This window comes from Antrostomus carolinensis, unplaced genomic scaffold (assembly GCF_000700745.2).
Source record: "Antrostomus carolinensis isolate BGI_N321 unplaced genomic scaffold, ASM70074v2 scaffold12068, whole genome shotgun sequence".
Classification (NCBI taxonomy): Eukaryota; Metazoa; Chordata; class Aves; order Caprimulgiformes; family Caprimulgidae; genus Antrostomus; species Antrostomus carolinensis.
In genome coordinates, this window is record NW_010330948.1 from 153,019 (window position 1) to 166,350 (window position 13,332).

The 13,332-nt window shown below is 33.8% G+C and overlaps 1 protein-coding gene across 1 annotated transcript in view; it reads right to left on the minus strand.

The window, feature by feature from the left end:
- Positions 1-13,332, minus strand: part of LOC104528917 (neurobeachin-like) — a gene marked incomplete at both ends in the record, with an annotated part of 163,664 nt that overhangs the window by 145,148 nt on the left and 5,184 nt on the right. Inside the window, 5 exon segments of the mRNA XM_029086247.1 lie at positions 2-58; positions 1,171-1,351; positions 3,747-3,770; positions 10,280-10,433; positions 11,955-12,172. Coding sequence (XP_028942080.1) covers positions 2-58; positions 1,171-1,351; positions 3,747-3,770; positions 10,280-10,433; positions 11,955-12,172 — 634 coding nt within the window.

Sequence of the window (13,332 nt, forward strand, 5' to 3'; positions counted from 1 at the left end):
ACTCTCTCTCTCTGTCTTTGCCGACATTCTAAGCAGTTTCTCACAGCCACACAACAAACTAAAAAGAAGTTATGAAAATCATACAAATTAGAATACTATATTATCTTGTTATTGTGTTCAGCACATCAATTATCAGTCTAGTTTGATATGTCAATAACCATGTCCAAATAGCAAGTGCAACATAGTTCTCACATGAGACTCTCTTGTTGGTACTAAGAAAACATTATGGTGACTTATTTCATTCTTTAGTTGAACAACTAGATGTTTTATATAACTGCTATACTAAAATTTGAATATTACTAGTCCTTTAACTGGAGTTTTCATATGTTATTGATTTGTTTTCAACACTTCGAATTTGAAAGTGTTTATATACAGCTAGAATAGAAAAAAAAAAATACTAGACAGTAATTTAGAATTTGATGAAAATTGATCACTGAGAATAAACCACAAGCTTTATACCAGGAGCAGTATAATTATCGATGACCTAATAAATGGTATGAATAATAACAGGACAAAATCTGAGTACAAAAATTATTCATCATTTGAGAAATGAAAAAGGATGTGGGACATAACATTAGCAAAACAGAATCATGCCAGATGACAGTCAAAATTTAATGTTCACAAGGATGAAGTGATATAGTTTGCATAGAATAGTTGGAATTAATAATAAATTTTTAAATTTCCTAAATTAATTGTAACAGTGTATAGCAAATAACAAATAGTGAAGAGGCGTGCCAGACTTTTGCAACATATATTAAGATCTACAGAATCTGCACATGCATCCCATGCTTTTAATCTTGCATAGTTTATAAGTAGTCTTCTAAATCTATGAAGATTTGGATAAGGAAATGTGCAACAGGCAGGTAGCAAAACAGTTTTAAGAAAAAAAAAAGTCTCCATTTACTTTCTTATATTTAATAGTTTTACTCCCCCAAAACATATACAAATTGAAATACATAAGACAGAACAATTTCAGATATGTCATTTTAACTTACTCTTGTGCCTAAATTGAATCAACCTTAAAACTGCATCAAATCAATAATAAATGGGATTTTTATTTTATCACATCATAGTCAGCATAAGTCCTTTCCTACATGTGTCACTATTTGATCCATCTGTCGCTCATTGATCTGTATGTAATTATTTAATACATACTGTCTGCCGACTTACCAAGCCTTAGGCACTGTCGCATTAGACCTCCAGAAGACATGTTTTTTTCAGCTTCAATCTCACTAAAATTTAAAGAGCTGGCAAATACTAGCACATCAACCATTGCCATCAGACGGCTGAGAAATGTTACTGCTGTCTCTGCTGACATTCCTTGTGTCACTTCAATATTTTCCAATTCAGTCTTTAAAAGGAGATAATTGAATTAAACAGTTTGAACACAATTGAAATAGAAAGTCAGCACATACACATACAAATCCAAATTGTTATGCTTAATGACAAATACATTGAAAAGTTATTTAAAAATCTCCTACTATTACCTTTAACATAAACTGTGAGTGAAATTCAAAGCAAGACAGCAGGAAATGTGAAAAAATTATTTACATTTACATGCTGTAATAGACAAGAAATAGTCAAATATAAATAAGAAAGTTATTAGCAGTTACATAAAGACAAAGTGTGACCAGATAGTAAAACAATGCACAGTATATAAGATGCAACGTACTCTTACATTCTTCCATAGGGCTAAGCAACCTGACAGGTAACAGAAGAAAGTAATTATAGTCTGTAGAGCTTTTATTTTCCTTTAGGTAAATAAGTATATGTGAGGAGTGGAGTGAGAAAAAACAGTTTTTCCCTGTTTCCATGAATTTATTCTCCCTGTGAATGCTTATACCATATAGGAACCTGGGAGAGTCCAATTCTCCTGGAGACCAGAGAAAGTACGTTTACTCCCTCACAACAGCAACAGGGGGGAAGTAAAACTGTGACAAGTTATATGGCATGCAGCTCACAATTCCCAGAGAACAGCCATTTCTTTCCTAAGGTAGAGTTGGACTCTCCTTAATGGAAATTCACAGAAAAATTCTGACTGAGCTCAATATTTCTGAAATCAAAAAGGAGGTCATGTTTTTCTCTAAAAAGATACTTAGAAGTCCAGAGTCATGTTTTCAAATGCATTCAGGTGTCTAACAGTGCAGATAAGTGAGTAAACAGTAAGTTTATTAGAAAAACAACAACAAAAAAATCTGTTTAAACACATTTACCTCTGGAGCTAGGCAAAACTGAAAACAGGATTTAATACTTGATTGTGTCCACATTTATATGCCTAAATACTATTTTTAAAATTGTTTATAGATGGATGATTCTTATTGTGAGCAAGATTTCAGATTGTAGGCCTTTTCTGGACACAGAGTTTGATCCCTTTGAAAGGTATTACTTTCACTGTGTTTATTTATTTTTATTCATTTGCTTAGAAGTATCTATTAAAAAATACAAAACATATTTTGTGCTGTTAAGGCCATTTCCTTCCAAAGAAAAATAAATACAGAAAAATAAAAAAAATCCTTTATCTCCATATTTCTAAAAAATTAGTATCCTCACTCATGAGTAATTTTTTAGAATATTTTACATCAAAAATTATAGAACTGCACACTGTGCCAAAAAGTATTAAGGAAAAAACTGTTTTGAAAGATGAAGGATATAATGTGGCATGTGTCACCACAATGATAGATACTATTTCACTTAATTTCTCTTTAAGGATGTAACATGTCGGTTACATCAGCAATTTGGGAAGAGCTGACATCTGCCTGATATGCATAATCATATCAGAAAAATGGTAAAATGACAACTCTCAGAAGAACTATTTCCAACCTATCTCCTTTAGCCAGGTCTCCACTGCTTACTGTGTGCTGTGTTCCTACTTTCTGGAAAAATAAATTGCTGGATTTTTATAGTAGACTGGAACTTCATTTTTGAAAGCACCCATCCGAAGAAAATACATTTGCAAAAATCTGTTTATAGTTATAGTTATAGCCATAACAGTCTGCTAGAAAAACTTGTAGATGGTTACAGAAACTTCAACTTTGAACTCATGTTTGAAATAACATCAGGTTTGCTAGCAGTCAGGTGACTGCCTGCTGTTGATTTTTCTCTAGCTTCCAATGTACTGTATCATTTGTAGTCTTAACCTTCTCAGAATATCTATAGCTTTGTTGTTTTGTTTTTGTTTGTTTTGTTGTTTGTTTTTTGTTTTTTTTTTTTTTTACAAATCTCCCTAACATTCGGCTAGATGAAAGAAAGGATTGATTTTTTTTTTTTTTTTTACAGCAAAACTTACCATGAGTTCTACATGTTAAATACAGCACACTGATATTCTAATAATGTTTAAAATAAGCTCAATTGTTGATCAAGCTGCCTTCAGATATTAGTAATATTTTAGATAGGTATAGCTCAAAAACTCAAAAGTGAACTGATCATCATTTCATGACTACTCAGTGTACTTTACGATCAGCAACAAGTCTTCCATACAATGAACATGTTCAAGGTCTGAAGATAACCACACTTATAACTTAAATTAGCACACAGAGCTGCCTACTTTTAGTCTGGTAGCTAACATTAAGCATCATACTCAATGCATTAAGTTACTCAAGGGAAATATGTCAGGAAAAGTTAATGATTATACCTAACATATTCCTATTCACATCCTACGATATGATATCAGAAAATAATAATAAAAAGTCAAAATATTAAATGAACAAAAATAAGGTATTTTTGAAAATGCAAAAACTGAAACTTACAGCAGCAATACTAACCTTAGAACCCTGGACATGCAACAGACAAAACAGACAACAGATCACAACAATAAAAGAAAAAGAAAATTATTTAAGTTAACTAAAAATACAATATAAAATTGAAACAAATTAGTATCTTGGAATTATACATTTGATTATTTTATAATTAGAACAGCAAAACATTTCAGCTCAGCATGAACATTTGAAAATAAAGACTTCTAAAAGATAGATATGCACAAAGAAAGGAAAACTATAAATCTTGTATTATTATGGAATTCATGTAAACACTGTTTCTTCCAAACCAATGTATATCTTTTCTATAGTACATAAAGCAATTTTATGAAGCAAAGTAAACCCAAGCAGTGTTTTCACTGATTATATAGAAATAAAAAGAGCATTTTACATCAAGCCATTTAACTGAAATGTAATAAAGTAGTTAATCTTTGTATGAGAAGGAAAATATGTTCAAAATGCTTTGAGAAAAAAAATGTAAATCACAAAAAGCAAACTGGTTCTTCATGCATAATACTCCTTCATTTGAAGCAACACAGCTCATTATATATGTTACATTTCAGTGTGAATTCTTCAATCTAAACCAGTATGATACTGGATATTTAAATGCTTTTGAACCACAGAAAAAAAAAAAAAGATTCACTAAGCCCCTGGGACTGAGTTAGTCTTCACATTTCAGTGTTCACAATTAAAAAGCTATGTAAAATTTTTAGTTTTAATTTTAGGTAGGAGTACTTTCTCTCTTATCACAATGGGCTAGAAACTAATCCTTCAGTTTTCACTTGTTATATTTTAAAAAGAGAAATAAACTGAATTTTCAAGAGCATGTCAGTATTTTTGTCATTTAAATAGTGGAAAAGTCTAATCTAACAGAAATAGAAACAAGTTAAACCAAACTGCTTTATTTCCTTTTGGAACAGAAAATACATTGTTCAACCAGTTTTTAAACATGTCTTCCTCTTTTGCAGCTGGATGCACCTTAAGAATTAACCTAGAGCTATTTCCTCTCTATTACTGGATGACAATTTTTTACATCAGTGTGCCACTGCTGATTCTCAGAACTGAGGTAGATCACACAGCATCTCATGAGTCATAAACAGGATAGTGCTAACACTATGCAAAGAACATAAAAAAAAAATAAATCTCATATTGGCTTTTTATCCACTCACCTAATAAGGCTGTCTTTAAATGTGTAGCAGAGTTTTGTAGACAGCCATTCATATAACACCAGCAGCCCTCACATTACAATTTCAGAGGTGCTGTTTTAAATTATGCAAGCAAGAATTAGAATTATAGACTTCATAGACTAAGTGGAAAAACAAACTGGTTGCAAGGTTGCAAGGTGTCTGGAAATTTCCTCTCTATGGTCACATATATTTCAAATCCTCAAATTTATTTTGTCTTACACAATGTCCTCAACTCCTTGCCACAGCCACTACCCTTGTAGTAAGCAATGATTATTTGAAGTTCCTTGCTTGTACATGAAGTGTTTTATCTGGCAATCAGTTGCTATTAACAGAAAGTGTCTTCTGCAAACCTTTTTCCTTAAAGATCCTCAAACATGCTTTTTTCACACTTGTACACCATCCTAAAAATGTTTTCCTAATAGCTGTAATGAAAAGAAAAAGCCTCAAAGACGTCTCTCACAGAAAAAAAAAAAAAAAAGGAAAACAGTATTTATGTTTTATGAGTATGATCCTTATAATATTGGAAGTTATCTAGTCCCCCAGTTTAATAAAAAAGATATCAACAGTGGAACACACTCCAGTTTATACTGTAAAACAACAAAAATTGTTATATTTTTTTTTTGTTAATATTTGTTTCGACTTTCACATATACAGTTGACAACCCTTTAAAAACACCAGCATTTGAAGCAAGTCCTTGTATAGATGCTGAGAGGTGGTACAGAATCAAAATCAAGGGAAATACTAAAACATGTGGGAATAGACTACTGTGAATTACAGTAAAACTTCCCCTGTATTCCATACAAACATACAACCTTCACTCCACTCCTGAGTCACTCACAGATTTGTGAGTGGTTTGCTTTCACAGATAATGATTTTTTTTTTTATTTTTTTCTTCTTTCTATTCATATTTAAAGGCTCCTACTCCCAGCACTATTCAGAACATCCTAGTTCGGATTAAAAAAAGCAAGGCAAAAGGCAGATTTCTATTACAGGAATTCAGTAGTGAGAAAATTCCATAATTAAGATTACCCATTCTACAGCAGACAAAGAATCATGGAGTAATTTTCCATCCAGTCCAGAAGAATTTCCATTTCACTACAAATCCTAACTACGTAAAGGAAAAAGTCTTTGGGAAACGGGACATTTGCCAGACATTCATCTTTTTAAAGAAACTGTGAAAGATTGTTTAAGAATCAGCAGCCTAGGATGAGGCCTTGCTTGAACTCAGACTGACACACAGTCAAGGAACTGTGGATAGGTAGGACTGTGAGATCAATAAAGGAACTTTGTGCTTCTGTCTGTCATCTCTTCCATTAGGAAACAAGTAAGCTACCTCATAAAAAGAGGCTGGATTCAGTTCCAAGCTAACCATCATTGCAGTTGATAGACCCTACAGGGATCTGTCTGATCAGCCACTAAATGTCTGTATCAGAGACAACTGAATAATATTCTTCTACTGAGTAGATCTCCATTGGCTAGAAATCTAGTTCATATGTAAGTACTTCAGGTGGATACCTAAATTTACTCTAATCTCTTCCTGAATTCCATCTTGTTTTATCATCCTGAAGTATAAGGGTGGAATGACCTCTACTGTCTGTTCTATAGCCTTTCTGGTCTCCTATTTCATTATTCCAGACCAAAAAGTATACTAATATTTAGAAGTAGATGTGAATAAGTGTCCCACGCCACAAATATAACACACCAAGAGGAAATAAGTAAGAACTACAACTTTAAAATTTCAATATGGGCCCAAAAGGCCTACAGTGGGAATATTTGAGAATCATCATTCATGAAAGTGAAAAAGGAAGAAATGAAGTAAGATGAGCTCAAAATTCTTGGTAAACTGAATGTATGTATTCTACAGGATCTACAAAATGTGAGGGTTTTGACACCCCAGAAAAGCTCCACAGAACAAGATGAAGACTCTATAGATTCAAGCAGGCACACTAGGAGATATAACTCAAGCCTACAGAGTCATAAACGATATGGAGACGAATAAATATGTGATTAACCATTCCTTTCACAGCATAAACAGTAGGGCACATAGTGACTTTATGCATTTAAGCAGGCTTAAAAAAAAACAAAGACAAGAAGTGCTTCAAAGGTTATACAATTACTTTGTCAGACTCAATGCCACAGGATATTTATGGAGGCTAAAGGCATAAGTAGCTTCAAAAAAGATTAGATAAAGTCTAGAACAATAAATTCCTCAGTAGTTATTAAACATGACAGCCCAGACACCCTCTCTAGCTGTTAAAATCCTAAATGCTGAAATGAAGTATCATTAGAGCAATCAGTATGCTTGCTCAGACTTCTGTATTTTGATGTAAGCTGCAAACAGTCACTGTTGGAAGCAGAATGCAAAACCAACCAGGCCCTTGGGCTGACCCAGTAAGGCAGCTTATGTAACATGTGAACAGATTGCTTTCATCAGAGTACTATGGCTTGACTGGACTTCTAACACTGTTCATGTTTTAAATTACAGAATCAGTCACACACAGTCACAGAATGGTTGAGGTTGGAAGGGATTCATGAGATGCAACACAAAATTTGGATAGCATGTCTTGTGGAAAAAACCAAAAACATTCATTAATATAATTAACTAAAACACAGCAGGTTCCATCTGGAATCAAGGAACATTTTTTCGCTGTGAGGGTGACTGAGAGTTGGCACAGGTTGCCCATGGAGGTGGTGGAGTCTCTATCCTGAGAGATACTCAAAAGCCATCTGAACATGGTCCTGGGCAACTGGCTCTAGGTGGCCCTGCTTGAGCAGGGAGGCTGGACCAGATGACCTCCATAGGTCACTTCCAGCCTCAACCTTTCTGCTATTCTGTGATTCTTTGATTTGGTGAGGGGAAAAAGAGTACTGGCTCTTTCCTCCCTTGAGAGTTGCGCTGGCAAAAAGTGTCACTAGAAGGTCTGCCATAAGTGGGTCTATGCAGTGGAGGCATTATATAAATCCTCCAGTCTCAGTTCTCTTCTCTCTTCCAATTAGTAGCTCTAGGAAGGAGAAGAGTGAGATAGAGTCTTTTGTAAATGATTGTAAGCACTGGACTACTTTGTGCTCTTTCAAAAATGAGAAGAAATATATTCTTAACCAGCAGTTCATCCATTTTCAAGGACGTAAAAGTATTAGAAGTCAGAATCAGCAGGAAAAAAACTTCTTTTCATTCATCATATGATGGATATTCAGAAGTGGCCTGATGCCTAACAGGGCATCTGGTCCCTTCATAACTGTGATTCAGAACAATATTGAGGGAGAGCACCTTCTCTAGGGAGGAAATGGATGTGCTAGGCTCCTTGTACCTGTCACAATGATGAATAAATCTGCCTTCCTGCTAATGTTTATGGACAGGCAATGACGGAACAGCAATAGAGTTGAATGGGAAGGAAGAAGCTCTGTGCTATGCAGAAGTGATTATGAAATCATCATCTATAAAACGGTTATTTTCAGGTGAAGTTAATTTGTGATTTTATCAATTACTTGCCCTCACCATCCCTGTACCTCTGGAACAAAAGTAAAAACTTTTTTTTTTTTTTTTTTTTAATTTCACAGAGTGGGATTAATTCTGTTGGAAGCCAGCTACTGATCTTTTAGTGAATTAGTTTATTTCACAATTTATTTTTATTTTATTATCCTAAACAGATGGCAAAATTGAGCATTTAAGTAAAACACACAGTCCTCATGTAGTCAAGAAATGCATGCATAATATACAAATTTGAAAATGTAGTCTTTTATATTAATGCATGAAAATCACTGCTATTGTAGCAAGGCAGTATCAACACACAATATTTTAACAAATGGATGTGTAATTTATAAAGCTGTATCACCTATTTATCTACACACACACACCTATATATATTATCCAGAACAGAGGGAAATGGTGAACTGCAAAATTATTCTATAGAATGGCTCTGTAGTGTCATAAATCAGGAGAAGAGCTAAAAAACACCAAGACTATGCAATGGAATTGCAGCTCAATTAATGCTGTGCTTGTTTTATATTCTTATATAAAAAAAGGCAAAGAAAACATCTTAATTTTCAAATTTTGTCTAAAAGGTTTGTTTTAAAAATATCTTCCAATGTCCTTTTACTTAAAGACCAATAGTACAGCCTGCATCTCAAGATGGCTTGGTGCCTTCTCTCATCCTTGTCAATATTTACAATGAAGAACTTGCAAAATCTTTTATTCAGCAACTCTGATGCTATTCTTGTGACTACGGACAACTAAAGTTTCTCCCATGAGTCTGCACTTTTGCTTAGAGCAAATACTTTCTCAGTTAACACAGTGAAATTAGTAAAGACACAGCATTTAATTATTAATTGTCTGGATGAAAGCCATATTAATGTTTAGCCAATTGTTAGTCCATACATTCATACCTTTCAAATAAAATTGTGCAAAGCAGGTTTTTTTTTGCTAGCTGAACTAATAGTAGAGGTAAAGTAAAGTAATCTCAATTGCTGAATGGCTAGAACAACGAATTGTTTTTACTGCCAAACTATGTTTGTGGCCTCCAGTGCCTAATAGCCACATTACTTCAGAGGAGTCTCTTTGTCCCTTCTTGGCCTCATTTTCTCCCCTTTCAAAGACCCTTACTAACCGCAGATGATTACAGGATGTTCAAGGTAAAACATTTAGTAGGAAAGAAACAGTTACAGATATTATGTGCACAGACAAAGCATCCAATACTGTGATTGCTATTGACAATAATGTAATATTTACAAAATATTTTTCCCTTTTTCATTAAGCATTCTATTAGGCTACTCTGCCTGCCTGAGCTGTGATCACAAAAGAAATATTACAACTTACTAAGAACATCAGAGTGGATAAAAATATGAACCTATTTCAATACAAGATAAAAAAAAAAAAAAAAAAAAGGAAACTAAGGTCAGGACCTAGTGAAGGAAGACATAAACAGAGTAGTGAGAGGATGACTTCTGGTATCATTTGGCATTCAAACAAATGGTAGCCATGCAAAACAGATCTATGAATATCAATGACTAGCCATCATAAAGCATGTAATTTTGTTACAGTAATAATGATCTGTAACCATGATCCTAATGGTCTTCTCTTTCAAATGATATATTAAATAACTAGGAAATATTATTCTTACTTAGTACTACTTCTCTAACAAAATTAGCATTTCAAATGCAAAATATTATAAATACTTTGCATATCAAAGCTTAACAGTTTTGATTATGTGTTTAATTTTTTTTGAAGAAATTAGCAGAGAGGGGACCAGAGTCTCTAAAGAAAAAAAGTCAGCTGCAAATAGTGGTTTGTATTAGTAAAAAACTATTTCTAATATCACCACTAGGTGGAAATATTGTACTTACAGTTGGGGATGTGGCTGCTGACAGCAATGGTAAAATTCCTCCACAAGCAATAATAATATTGTCTACCATCTGGGAAATGAGGTGTATTGTGTTGTGTACAAAAATAATATTTTCGTTGCTATTGACAAAGTCCATCACAGACTTTGTGGAGTGACTGCAAGAATAGAAGAAAGGATGGATTAAAAACAAACAGTTAAAAAAAAAAGGTTTAGATAAATTTATTCTTTGCAATCAGACCATGAATATTTCTTTCACATAAAGGCAAAATCTTGTCTACAAAGCTTTCCATGTCTAAATTGTCTAAAAATATGAACAGGTCTAGTCTAATAAGCAAATTGATTGTTCTCTATTTTCACACCAGGATTAGTTTCAGATACCCAGTTGAGAACAATGGCTCATAACCTTTTGTACCCATCAACCAGTACTTCACTTCACAGGCAGTCCTGCTAAAAGCAGTGGGGTTGTTTCTTCAGCATGAAAGGTATTATTCAATATTAAGAATTCACCATATTGCATCAATGCCATTTGAAGAACCCTTGATAACACCTAATGATAACATCTGCTAGTGTTTTAAAGGAGAAGCTTGATAATATGGTGATACCTTGATCTAATATTAAATTTATTAACTAATAATAAATTTAGCATTAGCAACAGCTTTGCGAGCCACAGATGCTAATAAAATTATCTGAAATCTCAGCAGTTCCTAACTGGTGAGAAACTGTCCCTTGAAACAATCATTCCCTAAAAATATTAAACACTGTGTGAAAATATTGAGCAATACTCAGTCTATAAAAATGTTATTTCCCAAAACAACATTATTACCAGCCAACAAACAAAAATTAAAGGCTTCAGCTGAAAACACACAAACTCAACTTTCATTTCCAAGTATTACAAACACACAAAGTACAAACCCCTCCCATATATTTGAGAAAAAAAAAAAAAAAATCAAAATTGTCTATTTCCTAGTTACCGTCACAGAACAGTTCACCAAACAGGAAACTAAATGCAATATAAATTGGTGGTTGGATATAACTATGCTCAAGTTTTCTGAAACTGAACTATGCTGTCCTGGAAATTAGATTAAATAGTGTCTGTTATACCTATGGGCTCTGATAACAATTAGTTATTGAGTATTTCTTTTAAAGTGTACAAAATCTAGGAAATCACAATGATGTCATAAAATATAACTACCCAGATTAACTACAACCAGGAATTGTCATGAGAAAAAAAAAATTAAAAACTGTCAACTAGAGTGATTCCTTAGAAAACATTATAGGAAAGAGGTTTTATTTATAAGGTTTTCAGGTAGAGAAGCTCTCTTTTTAATTGATCAGTTAAAAAAAAAAAAAATGGCCATTAGCAGACACACAAGTCTTCCTCATGTGTGAAACAAAAGCAGCAGAGCCTAACACTAAACGTAATCTGAAAAAGCAGCTCAGTTTAGTTAGGTATGAATAAGCTATACAATCTTTCAAGAAAACAAATTGTTACTTGTGATATAGAATTGTTACAGGCTGTGAAAGGGTGAAAAGAGAAGATACAAGACACAGAAGGGCACTTCAGCTAACACTGTTTCCCTTTGCTCTATCCCAGCAACATCTCCTCTACAACACATTTAATTTTTCCTTGTTGGTGGAAACACAAAACATGAATTAAAGAAGAAACAACCACCTACCTTCTCCAAACATGTACATCTGTTTCTAGTGCAAAAAGCAAGTCTGTCAGGAGCCGCTGGTGCATGGGAGACCATTTAAACTCTGGAATACGAAACATAGTTGTGCGTGGGCCTGGACTAAACTGTCGTCGCTGCTCTTCTGTCATTGGCATTCCCCGAAATCCCAAGTCAACACGTAAATCCCGGTCTTGCTGAGTGACAGATCGACCCTGTACTGCCTACATCAACAAGAAGTTAAAAAATAATGATAACTTTTTGAAATGCGTTTTTGAACAGATCACAGAATTTGAGAAAGGATGGGCTAAAACTGGACTCAAGTATAAACTAAAGGCAATACTGATATTCCAAGGCAGGCAGTATCCTTCAGTAAAGGAGGTGCTCTGATTCCAATCAATCATCACTGAGGGGCTATGGATGGCCTTTCTTTCAGCTATTTACCAATGTTCTACACTCAGGTTCTTCACTTGAATTATTACAGAAAAGACCAAATGCAGCACGTACAAGGCTGGCAGCGACAAGACTTTTAAAATATGAAACGACTATACTTTTGTAATGATAACACAATTTTCTTTGAATATTTGACTCCAAACACTGACAAACTGCACAATGATCGCTTCAAGGAATCCCTCTCCTTGTAGACACCTCCTAATTTTCCAAAACAAAATTATTTATATAGTCTTTTTAGCAGGATCATTAGAAAATCAAGGCTAGTCTTCCAAATCTCATTTTGCCAATTTCGTTACACTTTGTTAATTGGCTAACAATTTTATGGATCCTCAGGACATTCTTTAGATTCTCCCAACACATGGTGGATGAAAGTTCCATTCCCTTTCAATACCTATATAGTTATGACTTGGTGATTAAAGACAAAAGTAAAAGATACACATAGAGGATATGATGGAGAATATCGTGAAGGAAAAAGTACTAAAGAACAAATATTTTGATTGAATTTGAGGCAAATATTAATTACAACAAAATTACTTATAATGTGAAAAATCTCTGACAGGAAGAAATACAAAGGCTGATCCTTGACATTATTTTAAAGTGACTTCAGATTAACTTAGAACTGGGAAAATAGAAAATATACTTTCTTTGCTCATATATTAATTTCCTGATCTCAGCCTACTGTTTTAAATCTGGACATTTAAGAGAAAAAAGACATTTACAAATTATTTGTGCTAGGAATCTAAAAAGGGACATAGTATTTGAGTTGAGCTGGAAAGCTCCTTAGTTCTTTAGTCCGATTTTTACTTTCTGTAGCCAGCATTTTGAGAGTAGGGCAGGTTTCCTTCATTCAATTTGACTTATTGGGATCAAAATTGCTATTGTTGCTTTCACTTCCTATTCTATTTTCAGTCTTTCCTAGTTGGGACCACGG